This window comes from Brachyhypopomus gauderio, unplaced genomic scaffold (genome assembly GCF_052324685.1).
Source record: "Brachyhypopomus gauderio isolate BG-103 unplaced genomic scaffold, BGAUD_0.2 sc34, whole genome shotgun sequence".
Taxonomy (NCBI): domain Eukaryota; kingdom Metazoa; phylum Chordata; class Actinopteri; order Gymnotiformes; family Hypopomidae; genus Brachyhypopomus; species Brachyhypopomus gauderio.
Window position 1 is genome coordinate 1687360 of NW_027506866.1, and position 18341 is coordinate 1705700.

The 18341-nt window shown below is 41.7% G+C and overlaps 2 protein-coding genes and 1 non-coding gene across 3 annotated transcripts in view; 1 reads left to right on the plus strand and 2 right to left on the minus strand.

Moving 5' to 3' along the window:
* LOC143485362 (uncharacterized) overlaps window positions 1-18341 on the minus strand; it is an 85860-nt gene that overhangs the window by 59112 nt on the left and 8407 nt on the right. Inside the window, exons 11-13 of the mRNA XM_076984758.1 lie at window positions 17901-18136; window positions 16928-17053; window positions 13584-13710 (exon numbers count right to left, since the gene is read on the minus strand). Coding sequence (XP_076840873.1) covers window positions 13584-13710; window positions 16928-17053; window positions 17901-18136 — 489 coding nt within the window. The remainder of the gene's footprint in view (window positions 1-13583; window positions 13711-16927; window positions 17054-17900; window positions 18137-18341) is intronic.
* Window positions 7607-7697, plus strand: LOC143485522 (small nucleolar RNA SNORD88). The gene has a single exon (XR_013122896.1). It is a non-coding gene; the product is annotated as a small nucleolar RNA SNORD88 (small nucleolar RNA).
* On the minus strand, window positions 10517-13141 carry LOC143485365 (TOG array regulator of axonemal microtubules protein 1-like). Its single transcript, XM_076984762.1, has 4 exons — window positions 13038-13141; window positions 12562-12733; window positions 11939-12144; window positions 10517-10792 (listed from the first exon to the last, which is right to left on the minus strand). The coding sequence occupies exons 1-4, from the start codon at window positions 13099-13101 to the stop codon at window positions 10533-10535; spliced, it is 702 nt and encodes a 233-aa protein (XP_076840877.1). The 5' UTR covers window positions 13102-13141; the 3' UTR covers window positions 10517-10532.

The window sequence follows — 18341 nt, forward strand, 5'->3', positions numbered from 1 at the left end:
TCAGCTTTGCATTTGGAAAAGAAAAATTAAGCTCCTGAATCATATCAGAGATTTCTGACATAAGCTTTCTGTTTAACGCAGCACTGTTAAACCCATATACATTAATTAAAGTATAGTATTGACCATCAATATCTATAACACACGAAAGCCAGTGACCGTTACCACTGGAGCTAGATTTGATCACTTTACCTGGCGAGTTGTGAAAAAGAATAGCCACACCAGCAGATGCAGATGAGCCATGATCAAACAGAATATCATCACCCCACTGATTAATCCAAAACCTTTCGTCCACAGCTGTTGAATGTGTTTCTTGCAAAAAATTAAAATTGTTCTTACCGCCTTTACAGAACAAAAAAACAGATTTTCTTTTAATATTGTTCCTTAAGCCCCTAGCATTAACAGATAAACAAGAAAAAGAAGACATAACACAATGTTGCCCAGTAACTACTAATTAGTGCAACGTTTTAGAAAAATACCAAAAAGTGTCAGTAGCTCAAACGTAAACCGTCCTTATTAACATTTACAATGTAAACCATCCAACCGGACGTCTTATTTAAAGTACACAACTTTAAGTCCTTTGAATAATTGCATACTCTGCCGAACCCTGTTCACCTGGTGATTTTTCGCCCGTTGATGAATCCATCTCCACCGCGGTAATAAGCTTGTTTACCTTCTGCTCTCGCTTGCTGAATTTTCGGCCATAGCGCCGCACGCGTCTCCCGGTCAGCCGGACAAAGATCTTCGGTGAAACGGACGCCAAGCTCCCTGCAGACCGCACACTCCTTGGTCTTCCTCCACAGCATGTCGCGGTGTGTTCTCTGTGTAAACTGCACAATAACTTGCCTCACTCTGTTCTCCTCCCGCCGACCGAGACGGTGAACTGTGTCGATGATAAAGTCAATGTTGGGAGACCACTCAGGACAAATCTTCACCAGCAGGTCAGCAATCAGCTCTCGTGTTCTTTCACCCTCTTTTTCTTTCACTCCCTTGATCCTGAGGTTCCACCGGCGTTTATATCTTTCAATCAGTCAAAGTTTATTTGTATAGCGCTTTTAACAACTCAAGTTGACGCAAAGCAGCTTTACAGGGTTTACAAGGTTAACATCTTTCCATCTCCAGCACTCGTTGCACCAGCTGTTGGTTGTCGTCTTTAAGAATGGACACTTCGTGGTCCGTCACCTGCTGCCGAGCTTTACAGTCCTTGATCTCGGCTGCATTAAATTCCACAGACTTAGCAATGCTAGCTAGCATAGCCGCCTGCTGTTGCATCTGTGAGCCGAGAGAGTCAACTTTATCAGAAAGTTTGGAAATAGAGTCCACCAGAGTTAATAGCGTGTCTTGAATCTCAGAACCACCAGTGTCCAGTTTCTTTGCAGCTGATGGATTTTTACACGGTGAAAGCGCGTCCTTTCGTTTAGTGCTCTCAGACGAAACCTCCATCCTCGCAGAATAATCGTGAAAGTCGATAGCGTCTTTTCGGCGATCCGAAGTAACGTTTTTCTTACTCATTATGCTGTGCAATTAAGTAAAAAGCTATTTTGGGAAGGTGATGAAAAGGTTGGATGGTACAAAATTATAAATTGGGACGAAGAAAACAGAACTCAGAAAAACACGTGCACCCTGTCCGCCATTTCGCCGGAACCTCCCTTGGCCACATTTCAATCTTTCTTCTGAGCAGGAAAGGGGCTCCTTGCAAGTAGCTGTTGAAGCGCTGCAGCAATTGGTAAGCATTTGTTTAGACGTTACCGGTTTTTCTATTCTATTCCGTAGTTGATGTTTGCCGTTGCTAAAAGCCGTATTGTCAGAGCCTTTTCGACGTGTGACACCTCTGGTACGTTGACAAATGCACAACAATTCTGTTAATTTGTCGTAGTAGTGACTGTTAAAGGTACTGTAATCTTTTAACACTGCAACTACCAGCATTTTCATACGACTCCTTCTAGCAGAGAGTGCCAAATGGCAGTGCTGGGGTCATTTGCATCCCATTAGGCCAGGCAGAGTTGAGCTCATGCTCCTTATGCAGGCCATATTCAATAGTATTTTCAGAATTTGCTGCAGGCTAATGAAAACTGCACTAATGGACGTGATGGCCTAATGCAGAGGTGTCCAAACTCCGGCCCGCAGGCCAAATGTTTAGGCCATCCTTTGTTATGTACATGCAGCCACTACTTGGTAATGCTAAACGGGGGGGATGGGTGATTGTGTGAACTATGTTGATACATTGACTCAGATGGAGAAGAAAAAAAACCCTTTAAGAAAAAATCAGAACTTTAGCTATTTTTGACCAATCAGCATGTCTCCTTTTGCAGTGAGAACAATCCAAAATTAGTACAAAGGAGGCAGACTTGAGATGTTTTAGAATTATAGTTCAAATAATGTTGTTGTCAGTTTAATAATGGAGAGAGATGACTGCAGACATAGGAAACTTGTTAATAAAGTGCATAGACTTTAATAAATATCTGGCTACATGCTAAGTGAAATAAAATAGAATAAAGGTCTAATAAAAGCCATCCTTTATGTACATGCAGCCACTACTAGGTAATGCTAAACGGGGGGGATGGGTGATTGTGTGAACTATGTTGATACATTGACTCAGATGGAGAAGAAAAAAAACCCTTTAAGAAAAAATCAGAACTTTAGCTATTTTTGACCAATCAGCATGTCTCCTTTTGCAGTGAGAACAATCCAAAATTAGTACAAAGGAGGCAGACTTGAGATGTTTTAGAATTATAGTTCAAATAATGTTGTTGTCAGTTTAATAATGGAGAGAGATGACTGCAGACATAGGAAACTTGTTAATAAAGTGCATAGACTTTAATAAATATCTGGCTACATGCTAAGTGAAATAAAATAGAATAAAGGTCTAATAAAAGCCATCCTTTATGTACATGCAGCCACTACTAGGTAATGCTAAACGGGGGGGATGGGTGATTGTGGGAACTGTGTTGATCCATTGACTCAGATGGAGAAGAAATAGTGAAATAAAATAGAATAAAGGTTTCTCACTATAGTACTATATTACAATATTACAATATATAAATATAATGTTGCAGCCATTAGATCGAAATATGCCGGTACCAGGTAACGGTGAACAGGGATGGGTGTGATGGGTGGTAGTGTGAACGATTATGACTATTATGAATGTAACCACCTACATGTGGATAAAAATCCATGTTGCTATATTTCACTTACTCTGTTGACTTAGAAGCAAAGATGGCAAAGGTTTGCAGAACACAGCAGGCTTTGGACGTGGTCCTCAACCATGTCGACCCTTGTGACTCTGATGGAGGAGAAATAACTCTTGATCCGATTAGTGACTGAAATCTCTTCTGGTAAGATTTCCTATTTTTGTTTGTCAGTTATGGCTGTTGTGTTTTTGGAAGAGACACTGCAAAAAGTACCATCTGGATAAGTTAAAATTACTCTAATATTATTCTATTTCAAGTAGTTGAGGGTTTATTGTATAAATTTATGTAGAAATATCTTTACCTATTGACATTTTTTCAAAAGATAAACTATAAAAAAATATATATATATATATGCCACGTATTGCTGTGTGAAAACAATCCTACATTACTTCCAAGGTGTCATACTTGAGATGTTTTGGAATTATAATTGGGGTTCACACACGTAGTGTGGGGAAACCTATTTTTGCAATTTAGGGTTCACACACGTCTCAGGACTGTCACACTGTGCAGTTTTGAAACATTTGGCCACTAGGTGGCACTATTTGTGAATCATGCATAACTTTTCCAAATCTTTGCTTAGGAAAATGAAACTTGATTCTTTTGATTCCTTGCAGTCCACCTGACAACTTTGCAATTACAAGTCCTATTTAAAAAGGCGTGGTTTTGTCACATTCATCAATTGTTTGAAAATAGCACTTTTCGAACTAGTCCTAGGAATTTGATCCAATGATGGCAAGAGTGGCATGGGCATAATCTGTAGACACTGTAGGTAAACTATTTTTAAAAATTGTTGGATTTTTTTTATTTTCAGGTGGGTCCATTTTCCCATTATATCATTGAGGCCATATATGACCTATATTGCTATAATTCATATAAACATGTCGATCAACTCCCAATTTCAAAGCCTTTTATAGACTGAGGTCCTTCAGGTATGCCAAGTTTGGTTCAAATTGGCCTGTCGCTACATTGTCCAAAAACCTAAGAAATCATAAAAACTCATGCTGCAATGCTGTTATGCAGAATACAGACAAATAAAGGGTCTTGTATGAGTCAGATCAATGAGATAAATAACTTTGCAATTAGATCTCATAACAAAAGGTGCACTGCTTGACCAGAAATGAACCTTTTATTTCACTAAAATGTCTTATTTCATTACTGTAATATCAGTATGGTATTACATGGGCTCCATTTACTGGCCAAATACTGGAACTGACTGAATAGTACATACATAAGACCCCATACACACACACACACACTGCTGATCTCAGCATGTGATTTAGTTCTTTGATCTGACTCAATTTCCCAATACACATTTTGATCGTTTTGGGCCTTTAGTGCCTCAATTGAATCTTTTTGTGCACACATTAATTTATTTATGGCCCCATTAAGGCCAGAATGCCTATTTGTGTGTGAACCCGCCAATCGCCGGCTATGTTTCAAATATTATGTTTGTCAATTTCACATTATTTCAACCTTTCACTAATCAAATCTCAAACATATGGTCCTGTAGATGAGGAGACTTCATCACCAGTAAAGAGGGGTCACGTGGAGACACACGGGCGGCTGACAGAGACTGCAAAAGACGGCACAGTGTGGCATGAAGAACAGATCGGAAGACATGATGGAGTGCATCCAAGCCCAAGTAAATGCAATACACCTACACCATGATGGACATTATTACATATTTTTCGGTCTAAATTGACATTATTGCATCTTTTACATTCTGTCTACATTCTGTCTAAATTGTTGTTGTTGTCATGGTGACCGGTGTCGGCCAGAGGAGGATGGGCTCCCCCCCTGAGTCTTGGTTCCTCTCAAGGTTTCTTCCTCATGCAAAAAACTAGGGAGTTTTTCCTTGCCACTGTCGCCTTTGGCTTGCTCACTGGGGGCTAGGACTCGGCACTTGTAAAGCTGCTTTGTGACAACAACTGTTGTAAAAAGCGCTATATAAATAAAATTTGATTGATTGATTGATTGAATACCACGAATGGAGAGCCAACTGCGTTTGCCCTACGGAAAGTATCGAGTCGCTTACAGAGTTTCCTCTGTTTCGTTTCTATTGAAATGCTTCGGATCATACAGGGGTGGACTGTCCAGCATGCACGCCAGACACAGCAAGAAAACTGGTTCATGTCCCTCGCTGAGCTAAAGGCGTTCATTGCAATCCTCATCCTGCGAGGTGTTGTGCGCCTTCCAGCGGTGCATGACTCATGGTCTACAACACTGGGAGTGCCCTTAATCACCAAGATTATGTCGCGAAACCGCTTCCAGGACATCATGCAGCACCTTCACTTTGACGACAAGTACACACGCAGTGAACGAGCTGCAACTGACCGGTTTGCTGCAATCTCTAATGTTTGGGGGTCTTTCGCTGCCAATTGCATCACTTGTTACAACCCAGGAAGGCATATCACCATAGATGAGCAACTTTTTCCAACTAAGACCCGTTGCTCTTTTCTTCAGTACATTGCAACAAAACCCGACAAGTTTGGGATAAAGTTCTGGGTGGCATGTGACCTGAAATCCAAGTATGTATGCAACATCATCCCATATCTTGGCAAAGACTCCAGTCGTCCCGTGGGGGAAAGACTATCGGAAAATGTGGTGATGAAGCTTATGGAACCATTTATGGACCAAGGAAGAACTGTTACCACAGACAATTTTTTCACCTCACTGTCACTAGCAAGGCAGTTGCTGGGCCGGAAGACCACCCTCCTTGGCACAGTAAACAAGATTCGTCGTGAGCTTCCAGACTCTGTCAAAAAGAATTTGGGCCGTGAGGAATTTAGTACACAGGTGTTTTCAACCTCTGGTGCCACGCTGACCGTTTACGCGCCCAGACGGAAAAAGACTGTCTGCATCCTCAGTAGCATGCACAGTACGGTGGAGATTGGAGACACCCGAAAAAAAAAGCCAAACACAATCACAGACTACAACAGCCTAAAATGTGGTGTGGATGTCATGGACCAGATGGTGCGAAAGTACAGTGTACGTTCAGGAACACGGCGTTGGCCAGTCGCTGTGTTTTATAACATGATTGACATTTCATGCCTGAATGCACATGTGCTTTTTCAAGCATGCACTGGGGTAAAAGAGAGACGGTCCGAGTTCTTGGTGAAGCTTGCAACAGAACTTGCACAGTCTCATATGGAAGCCAAGGAGGTGTCCAAGGTAGAGTTTCAGCAGCAACAACCCACACCTGACACAGGGAAAAGGGCATTGTGCCAGGTTAAGTGTGGCTGCAAGAGTAACCGTGCCACTAAGCGTTGTGGTTTTTGTAAAAGGTTCACATGTGGCAAATGCAGAAAGGAGATTATGTGGCAGTGCCAAGTGTGTTTAGACAATTTGTAAGTGTGCTGAGTCTATTGGGTTTTCATACCAGTCTGACAACAAGCAATGTAGCTCGCTACTGCACAATGACTGTATGTACATAAACTTCTTAGCAGTTTATATTTCTGTTTCGTTTACATTTCCATTTATGAATACTTATCATAATGTTGCATGCTTATTTTATCCTTGATTACTATTTCGTTGTACAGAGCAACACGTTTCTTTACTGTGCATATACCAATAAAGTTTCTCGTGATGTTTTGCACTGGGCTCCAAAAGTACATTGTGACAAAAGTGCGTCTCTACTAATGACATGGCAGAGACTGAGGGGATTATTAATATTTCAGGGCGAACCCTTTCGGTATTCCGGCGAGGGCATCCTTAACCGGTGATGCACCGGTATTGGTGACCATCAACTTCTGTTCAAGTGTTCTGGATAGTGCTGCTTCTCGTCAGAAAAGAAATGTTTATCAATCGTACGAACCACCCTAGGCATTTGTTAGTAGAAAATAAGAAATGAATAAGCTGACGTTTAACCAAAAGCTTTAGAATCAACAGATTTTTTTCATGCAACGTAAAACATAATTGTCTGCATGCGTGAAAACGTCATTTAGGCCTACCTAATCTTTTCAAATTCAGAGTTTGTCATATGCACAGAGGGAACAGGTTTCCTTAGATACAATGAAAATTTTACTTTGCTCCTCGCTAAGAATGCCAAATATGTCATTAACAAATATCTAAGTATATACAAGCACATATCTTAATCAAGAAATACACACTAAATAAATAATTCATTTTGAAATGAGCTTTAATTTCCTTATAAACTACAATCAACGATTGAGTACCCATGTGCAGTTAACAGGATTTGACCCTACCTTATTTCTTGACAACACATGCATGGTGGTCTCTGGTTACAGAATTCAGTGGTCACAGATGTCTAACACGGGAAACAAGCATAAGACGAATTCAGAATAAAAGGCCATGACTGTTAATCTAAGACAATTGTTTTCTCTTTCAGGGGACATCGTCCATGCATCCTGGGGATGAGGTACGTGATTGACTAAGTCTTGAATCTGGAGTCTGAAGGTTTCCTCCTGTGATGATTTTGCACTGGGCTCTGAATGTCTGTGGCGAGAAAAATGCACCTCTACTCTTGACATGGTGGAGTCTGATGGGGGGGGGGGGGTGTTAAAGAAACTGATTCAATAGCTTTATCACCGTACTTTGTAAATATACAGGTGGGACTAATTTTGTCTTGAATTTTGTTTCAGGTGGTGTGCTCTTGACTCCCATGGCTGAGGCTCTGTGAAGAAATTCTGTAGTGTCATTATCCTGGTCTACACTCATGGCCAAAACTTTTGAGCATGACACAATTATTATATTTTCACATGATCTGCTGCCCTCTGGTTTTTATATGTGTTTGTCAATTGTTTTTAGCACATACAGAAATATAATTGCAATCATATGAGTAACAAGCTTTTATTGACAGTTAGAATGAGTTAAGTTAATACTGTGCCATTACACTTACAGTTGTGATCAAATTTATTCAACCCCCACTGAAATAAAGTGTTTTGGCCAGTTTGACATTGATTTTGATCATTTCAGTCATCTTATTTACAATTATATCAAAGAGGCACTTATAAATTAGACAAACATAACATAATATTTATGATGGAATAACCACAAATGTCTTTACTGTGCTCACATCATTATCAGTTTTATTCAACCCCCTAGTGACATTATTTTTTAGTACTTAGTACAACATCCTTTTCCAGTTATGACAGCTTTCAAGCGTGAAGCATAGCTTGACACAAGTGTCTTGCAGCGACCTATGGGTATCTTAGCCCATTCTTCATGGGCAAAAGCCTCCAGTTCAGTCACATTCTTAGGCTTGCGCACTGCAACTGCCTTCTTTAGGTCCCACCAGAGGTTCTCAATTGGATTTAAGTCTGGTGATTGCGATGGCCACTCTAGAATGTTCCAGCCTTTCATGTTCAACCATGCTCTAGTGGACTTGGATGTGTGCTTCGGATCATTGTCCTGTTGGAAGGTCCAACGTCTCCCAAGCCGCAGGTTTGTGACTGACTCCATCACATTTTCCTCCAAGATCTCCTGGTACTGAAGGGAATTCATGGTACCCTGCACACGTTGAAGCTTTCCTGTACCATTAGAAGCAAAACAGCCCCAAAGCATAATTGACCCCCCGCCATGCTTCACAGTAGGCAAGGTGTTCTTTTGTTCATAAGCCTGGTTCTTCCTTCTCCAAACATAGCGCTGGTCCATTGTCCCAAACAGTTCTAATTTAGTTTCATCTGACCACAGTACACTGTTCCAAAACCTTTGTGGCTTGTCCACATGACTTTTGGCATACTGCAGTCGACTTTTCTTGTTCTTTGGAGTCAGCAAGGGGGTGCGTCTGGGCGTTCTGGCATGGAGGTCTTCGTTATGCAGTGCGCGCCTTATTGTCTGAGCTGAAACTTCAGTGCCCACATCTGACAGGTCTTTTTTCAGTTCCTTAGCAGTCACGCGGGGATTTTTCTCCACATTACGCTTCAGGTAGCGCACAGCAGTCGCGGTCAGGATCTTCTTTCTGCCACGACCAGGTAACGTTTCCACTGTGCCCTTTAACTTGAACTTGCGAATGATACTTCCGATAGTGTCTCTTGGAATATTTAACAACTTCGCAATCTTTTTATATCCATTGCCATTCTTGTGAAGAGCAATAACCTCTTCTCTTGTCTTCTGGGACCATTCTCTTGCCTTCACCATGCTTGGAAACACACCAGTAGATGTCTAGAAGGAGCTGAGTATCACAGTCCTTTTAAATCTGCCTAATTGGTGCTTATCATGCTTGATTGCTGCTCGTTGACATCCACAGATGTTTTCAATACCTGATGGAAAACACTGGAATGAACCTCTGTTCTTAGGAGTGGTAGTCGTAAAGGGGTTGAATAATTGTGTCAATGAAGAAATCACAAAAAGGCCATTTAATACTTTATGACAAAAAAAATTGATGCTATCTTAGTTGCATTTAGTTCTTTAACAAGTCCTTGTAAGATTTCATTATGAACACAATTACAAATGTGCACTGAATTCCATAAAACCCTTCGCAGCATTGGGGGTTGAATAAATTTGATCACAACTGTATTAGCTATACACAGTGCTTACTTTGAAAATCAAACGATGCCAGAACGCAAACAGCGGCATGAGACAAGGGGTCAGAGGCCAACAATGTCACCGGATCGCAAAACAAAATCACAATGTCACCGGATCACAAAACGCTTAGGCACACAAATGTTAAAATAACAAGCCAATTTGTATATATAAATTACTTTTAAATTATTTACATGTGTTTTATAAGTGTTTAAGTGCAGAAGTGCATACAGATTTCCTCATAACTTATAATTAGTAGGCTTGAAAGTTACTGGATCGAGGCAGACAGTTCCCGGAACGCACCCTTCAAAATGAAAGAGTTCCTGGATCCTGTTCCAGCAGGATCCGGCTCAAATTAAGCCCTGGCTATAGAATACAAAAGTAATTTTGTGAGTCGTAGCTTTTTCATTTTTTAAGACTCCTCATTGAAAAGTCACATTACACATACCAAACAACAAAAAGACTATAGATCCTTGTTCCTTGTGCATGTGATAAATTACATTCTGCACAGTTACCTCAGGACATGTCAACAGAAAATAACAATCATAGAACAATATATATCTATAGTCACCATGACAACAGTTATCATGATAAGTGTTAGTATTTCAAAGTGCAAAAAGAGCAGAGCTCCTAGGCATGTTAAACCTGATGTGATTCGCTAAAATCTGTGCTCCTTATTTAAAAGGCCTTCTGAGTTTAAGGATTTAGCTTTCTGCTAATTCAAAATGTTAAAAACGTTTGACTTTCTTCCCCTCTCTTTCATTTAAAGTGCAGGCACAGTAAGAAATACACAAACATCTCCATCCTCAAGTAGAATCCATGTTGGGCTTTATTTTGGTCTGGAGGTCTGGCTTGCAGCTCTCAGTTGATCGGGAGGTTCTTCACAAACTCTCTTAGGCTCTTGCGGATATTGGAAGGTTGGGAAGCAGCGCAGTCCAGCAGCGCCGGACCCATGTGGGCATGAAGGGCTTGGCATAGGTGGACAGTGGCCCCTCTCACGCTTCCACCCCTCCCGTGGACCGTACCACTGTTGCTGGAGGTCCCCAGGAGGTACCAGAGCAGAGGAAGCACCTTCTGCTCAACCAGTTGTGGCTTGCAGGGGTAGAGTTCCCTAACCAGCTCTATAAAAAGAACATTTAAAAGGAACAAAGATAAATAAATCAACCCTGGACAGCACTGGGTTATTACAGAAGCATTTTTTTAACCTAGAAAGATTTAATTCAACTAAAGTGACAGTATTTGGTAACTCTCTGGAATGATTATTATCAATATTATAAATATTATTAATTAATATAGGAATTATAGTATTTCTGGTAAATCTTTTATCTTTTTTTTTTATCTCTGGCATCTCTTAGCATATCAGTGGAATGACTTTCTGAAAGAATTGTTTTTTGATAATGTATTTGAATTTGTAGAATATTTCTGTATACACAACCACAAAAGATTAGACACTGTATATTGAACAAAAGAGCCTAAGGACATCCACTGTAAACTCCATTATTTAACTATCTGCTGTCAGATAATGCAAGATCTCCTGTCAGTCTTACATAAATATTTTTTTCTTTATATTGGACTGTGCCTTAATATGAAAGGAGATTTCCATTTGATCTGCACCACAAACATCTAGCCAAAGAGCAAGAACATTCTTTTACTGATTTGTGTGAACCTTTTCCCCAACCTAGCAACCTTTCATCAAAAGATACAAAGATAAAACAGAACACAATCATTGTTGTTGTGTCACGTAGGGCAACGCCCCCTCTCGTAGCTGTCACTCTGGGTTCCCTCATGTCCGTGTTCCCTGCCTGTTTGTCCCGCCCTGCTCGTTTATTTTGATGATTCCTCGTTTGTTACCACGCCCCTGTGTCATTGTCATCACCTGTCCCTAGTTTGGTTCTGTGTATAAAAGTCCCTGTGTCTCCCATGTCCGTATCGGTCTTTTTGTTTAATCCCGTCACCTGCTGTTGTAAGTTTGAGCTTTGCGTTTTGTTATCCGTCTACTTCTGCCTGTTCCGTGTTTTCCCCCTCGTCGTTAGTTTCTTGTCTGAATATGCCTGTTGTCCTTTCTTGTTCTGGCTGCCCTCCCGGTTTGACCCACGCCTGTCCGTTTAACACTGCTTTTGGAATTTCCTTGAATAAATCTCGCTCTCCTCAGCGTTTGTGTCCGCCTCCCTGTTCTGCCCAGCGCAGACCGTTACATGTTGTTGTTTTTCTAAAGCCCAGTGGCATGTGTCCTTCAAGATGTTTTGTAAAGAGAGAAAAGAACCCACCAAGGTTATTGATGAGAGCTTGAATGGCACCTATTGTCGCCATGTAGATGGCGTTATTCTTGGAGTTGAGGTGATTGTCCAGTATAGCTGGGACTAAGATGTAGACCACTTGGACCAGGTTGTCTCTGAGCAGTGTGATTATCTTCTGTAAGGCCTCCAAGGCATAGAGGTTAACCTTGCAGTCGTGCTTTGAAAGCATCAAATACCTGTAGCAGAGGAAGAGAGGTATAGAGCAAGCCGCCCATGCATTCATCAGGCACTCACCATATCAGTGCCGTTAAGCCCTGGAGCTGATTTGATTTCAAGCCCTTTCATTTCAACCGACTGATTTTTTTCCAAGTCATTCACTTGGATTCTTTGGTTTAATGCAATTTCAAGGATACGCTTGGGTGAAATCTTCACATACATTGTAAAACAAGCTCACACTAACAATGGACACGACTGCCCTCCACTGTAATAGTTAAAACTGATTGTTGTAATATTTTCTACTCTGAAGCATCTGAGCTTTTGACATTTCTTCAGATGTGCCAGCATTTAATGTTCTCCAACGTATGACCCCCCATACAGATCACTTCTGAAAGCTGCTGAAAACATTAAAAATCAATTCAGTTCAAATGTGTTACCAGGAACATGTTGCCCACGACCATATATGGGTTGTCCTCGCAGTGGGCCACCAGCTGATCAATGCCCTTGATGGGCTCGCTGAAGTCTTTTGAACCCAGCAGGGCCTTGAGCTGCTTGACGTACTCTGTCTTGTCTGCAATGCTGTGGATGTGTGCTCTGCTGCTGTCTTTGCTGAACACACACAAGAGAGAAAACACAAGGATTGGGTTATAGTGTCCAAACAGAAAATGAACAAGGCTGCAATCAAATTAAACCAACATCAACACCATCAAAAATTGCAAACATCAAAGCAGTTCCAATCAGGATGCACTTTTTTGTTGTTTGTTTGTTTTGATTAACTGTTTAAATATTCACCTGCTGGCAAACTGAGGAGGAGGTACGCATGACTCCACAGCTGGGATAGAGTTCACGGGTAAGCGGTAAGGTAAGGTTCTCAAGATACAGGAGGGGAGCGTTCGCCGAAATCAGCCGTTACCTTTCAGAGGTGCCGCGTCATCTGGGCTCACGTCCCTGACCGTGTGTCTAAGGCTACGCTTCATTCGTTGCGTGTTCTGACGCTCCACCTGTGCGGCTGGAGCTTCTTGCTGCTCCAGACGAGGCTGACGCATCTTATATCTTCGCATTCCTAGACACCTTTGTCCTCTCCTGGGAATACACACGTACGAATCACCACAAAACATGGAGTGATGATATTGAAGTCCACATATTGCTTCATACTTTGATTCTATCCCAAAGGTTTCAAGCCGGTTCATTTTGAACCATGCTCTGTCCTTTAACTACTGGGTCTGGGACTACACTGTGCATGCCTTACTGTAAATACAATGTGTGGTGCCACGCACTGCCCTGTACTTTATTATTTGTTTACAATATATGTCTACCATCACAGTTTAGATGGTTTTTTTATTGCAGTCTGTTTCACCTAAAAGTTTTGTGAATAAGCTTTGTTTAGTGAGTAAACATGGGGCATAGTGGCTGAATGGGATAAAAAATCCTCATCATGTATCCAAACATGAATCACTACCTTGGATTTCAGAGTGAGGACAGTGTTCCTGATGGTTGCCAGGTCTTTGGCAGGGATGCACTTTTCCACCATCTTATCAAAGTCATGGTGGGAGGACAGGAACAGCAGCATACGCCGGCCCAAGCGCCTGAGACGAAGAACAGACCCCAAAACAGGAGAGAACCGTGAGTGAGGGACCCGTAACTCACAGCACACCGACCATTTATTTACCAGGGTACAATTTTACAAGGCCGTCTGTGTGTAGAAAACACGATAGTGCTTCTATTACTCTACAATTTAACAGCATTTGCTGACTTCAGAGTATCAGACTAGGAGACTAAAAGAATCAGCAAAAGATTACTATCTGGGAAACTGAATAAGCTTTGTAGAATCCTCGTTCTGATCCCAGTACTAACCTGGTTTCTTGGGAAGCGTCCCGTGCCAACTTGGAGACTGCAGGGATAATTCTCGCTATGACGTCTTTTGCCCCAGACAATAAGCGGCCAGCGCCAATCTTCTCTACCAAAGTAGCCAAGTGCAGAGCAGTACACTTTCTTACTGCAGCATTCAGATGACTTTTGAGGAAAACAGAAGGAAAAAAATTAGGGCATTCAAAAAAAGAAGGTAATAACTATTAATCCATCCAATCAATGTATACAGTACAACTTTTAGCTTCTATAAAGAAACTTAATACCCATATGTATGATCTAAGTGCACAATCAAATTATCATATTCTATTCGATGGCTTAGTTTGCACCAGTTAGTGTACATCTGTATTTTTTAAACAGAAAATGTTTGCATGTCCTCTGTAAGCTAGCTAACTAGCCTATTCTTTAAGCGGTGTGAAGGGCAGTTTGGATCAGCAGAGAGGAGGTGGAACGCAATAAAAATAATATTTAACAGGATAAATAACTAAAAATATTGATATAGGCCAGGGCACTATTTTGAAATAACAATGGAAAAGTAAAAACCGCAGACAAAATCAGTGCTTTGTTAGCTTCTTGTGACTGTTGTTGCTATCTGAAAGCCACAGTTTAAAGCTCACTGCAGGCTAACTGACCAGAGTCCTCCAGCGAGAAGGGCGTTCATGCTCCGAATGGGGGTGCAGTTCTGCACCATGCTGTCCAGAGCTGTGTCCACGTCCTGCCTGATGAAGGCATTGGACTCCGCTGCTTTGTGAAGGAGGACCTTAGCTGTAGCCTCCACTTCCTGGTCCATCCCTTTCTGCAGGCTGGAGTACAACTCCCTCAAGGACACCACCGCCATGCGGGACACGGCAGAGCGCAGGTTCTGCACCTGCAGGAAAGACGACGTTCCAGCTCGTTTCAGCCACATCCAACACTGCCACCGCCATCGTAATAAGTATAATCCTCCACTGCAATGTGTTATGTAGGCGGAAATACCTTAATCACTAATTACAGTTAGCTATGCCATCTGAATTTCAATTAGATGAGAAATGTTTTTATAAAAAAGGAATTTCAAAGTACTTTGCTATCGCTGACTTGACTTTGTCAGCAACATCACCTGTAATATGTACATGCTCATGGTGTCTGCCAATTTTAGAATTCAGACCGATACACAGTCAGCAAATCTAGTGGCTTACCTCTTGAATAAGAACAATGCAGACATCATGACGCCTGCTGCCAAGCACATCAGAGTGATGCTGAGCCAATCTACGGATGAACATCAACCCTTCAATTTTCTTCTCCCTGTATGAAGATATTGAACATAGACACACACTGTAACCATCGGCTACTGAAAGAAAAAAATGCTACAAGAAAATGGACAAAGAGGAAAAAACTTCACTAAATACATGCATATTTACCATATATGCAGAACACCATAAATGACTTGCTGTTTAACCTGCCCTAGCCAAATGCTTCAGAATTTTGCAGGCGTGACTTACCAGTCATCAGAGCTAAGCAGACTGAAGCTCTGAGCGAGAGCGAGGTCTGGATCGGAGAAGGTCCGTAAAGTCTGCTGCTCGTGGGGATCCTTCCTGGGAGGTCCTGGTTTGAGTTCATCTAGAGAGGAATACCAGAACCCAAACAAACTGACTAGGACTTTTAGGGCTACCAGCTCAAATTTGGTCAAATTAGCTTGAAGGCTGACAGCAAAACATTATTCAATGTGGTGAACTAGATTTAAAACATTGTTGTGTAATGCAGTGTTAACAGCAAAGCAATTTACATGCAAGTGCAGTGATCACACATGAAGTGCTGAAGAGCAGGCAACACTCATCAGAACTGTTTGAAAGGGACGGACGTGCTCTGATCAGTCTGGTACCTCGTCTGCGTCGTGGCAGCATGTTTTTAGTAGGGACAGCCGTGGGGGGGCTGGGATGAAGCGGAGGACTCAAACTTTTGACGGGACTTCTGGGGGTGCGTGCGTTTCTGGAGCTTGAGGGCAAATCATCCAGGATGACACCGGTCTTAGTCTGTGCTGGAAGACTACTGTTCAGCTGCAGGTCTGATGGGAAAGAGGTTCACGGGTAAGCGGTAATGTAAGGTTCTCAAGAAACAGGAGGGGAGCATTCGCCGAAGTCAGCCGTTACCTTTCAGAGGTGCCGCGTCGTCTGGGCTCACGTCCCTCACCGTGTGTCTAAGGCTGCGCTTCATTCGCTGCATGTTCTGATGCTCCACCTGTGCGGCTGGAGCTTCTTGCTGCTCCAGACGAGGGAGACACATCTTGTATCTTGGAATCCTAGACAACTTTGTCCTCTCCTGGGAATACACACGTACAAATCACCACAAAACATGGAGTGATGATATTGAAGTCCACATATTGCTTCATACTTTGATTCTATCCCAAAGGTTTCAAGCCGGTTCATTTTGAACTATGCTCTGTCCTTTAACTACTGGGTCTGGGACTACACTGTGCATGCCTTACTGTAAATACAATGTGTGGTGCCACGCACTGCCCTGTACTTTATTATTTGTTTACAATATATGTCTACCATCACAGTTTAGATGGTTTTTTTTTATTGCAGTCTGTTTCACCTAAAAGTTTTGTGAATAAGCTTTGTTTAGTGAGTAAACATGGGGCATAGTGGCTGAATGGGATAAAAAATCCTCATCATGTATCCAAACATGAATCGCTACCTTGGATTTCAGAGTGTGGACAGTGTCCCTGATGGTTGCCAGGTCTTTGGCAGGGATGTACTTTTCCACCATCTTATCAAAATCATGGTGGGAGGACAGGAACAGCAGCATACGCCGGCCCAAGCGCCTGAGACGAAGAACAGACCCCAAAACAGGAGAGAACCGTGAGTGAGAGACCCGTGACTCACAGCATACCGACCATTTATTACTATCTGGGAAACTGAATAAGCCTTGTAGAATCCTCGTTCTGATCCCAGTACTAACCTGGTTTCTTGGGAAGAGTCCTGTGCCAACTTGGAGACTGCAGGAATAATTCGCTCTGCACCAATCTTCTCTACCAAAGTAGCCAAGTGCCGAGCAGTACACTTTCTTACTGCAGCATTCAGATGACTTTTGAGGAAAACAGAAGGAAAACAATTAGGGCATTCAAAAAAAGAAGGTAATAACTATTAATCCATCCAATCAATGTATACAGTACAACTTTTAGCTTCTAAAAATAAACTTAATACCCTTATGTATGATCTAAGTGCACAACCAAATGATCATATTCTATTTGATGGCTTAGTTTGCACCAGTTATTGTACATCTGTAATTTTTAAACAGAAAATGTTTGCATGTCCTCTGTGAGCTAGCTAACTAGCCTATTCTTTAAGTGGTGTGAAGGGCAGTTTGGATCAGCAGAGCGGAGATGGAACACAATAAAAAGAATATACAAGAGGATAAATAACTAAAAATATTGACAGGGTGTCTACAGGTTTGACCAAGTGAAAATTTAGACATTTTAAGACTTTTTAATACTGTTTTCCAAATAAAATTAAAACCAACTCGCAAGAACATACACGTTAAAATAAAGCACAAAAATTAACTGATTATTAGTTTTTGTGCTTTATTTTAACGTGTATGATCTTGCGAGTTGGCTTTAATTTTATTTGGAATTTTATTTAATTTTATTTGGAATCTACCGATATCCGCCCCCGAATTTCAACACATGGCTGACGGAATTATTCCTCCCTAAATTTAGCTCCGCAAATTTAAGATATTTTGGTTGAAAATTTAAGACAAAATAAGACTTTTCAAGGCCTTATTTGACAAAAATTAAACTTAATACCATTTAAGACTTTTTAAGGACCCGCGGCCACCCTGATTGATATAGGCCAGGGCAATATTTTGAAAGAACAATGGAGAAGTAAAAATTATCTGAAAGCCTCAGTTTAAAGCTCACTGCAGGCTAACTGACCAGAGTCCTCCAGCGAGAAGGGCGTTCATGCTCCGAATGGGGGTGCAGTTCTGCACCATGCTGTCCAGAGCTGTGTCCACGTCCTGCCTGATGAAGGCATTGGACTCCGCTGCTTTGTGGAGGAGGACCTTAGCTGTAGCCTCCACTTCCTGGTCCATCCCTTTCTGCAGGCTGGAGTACAACTCCCTCAAGGACACCACCGCCATGCGGGACACGGCAGAGCGCAGGTGCAGCACCTGCAGGAAAGACAACGTTCCAGCTCGTTTCAGCCACATCCAACACTGCCACCGCCATCGTAATAAGTATAATCCACCACTGCAATGTGTTATGTAGGCGGAAATACCTTAATCACTAATTACAGTTAGCTATGCCATGTGAATTTCAATTAGATGAGAAATGTTTTTATAAAAAAGGAATTTCAAAGTGCTATGCTAACTCTGA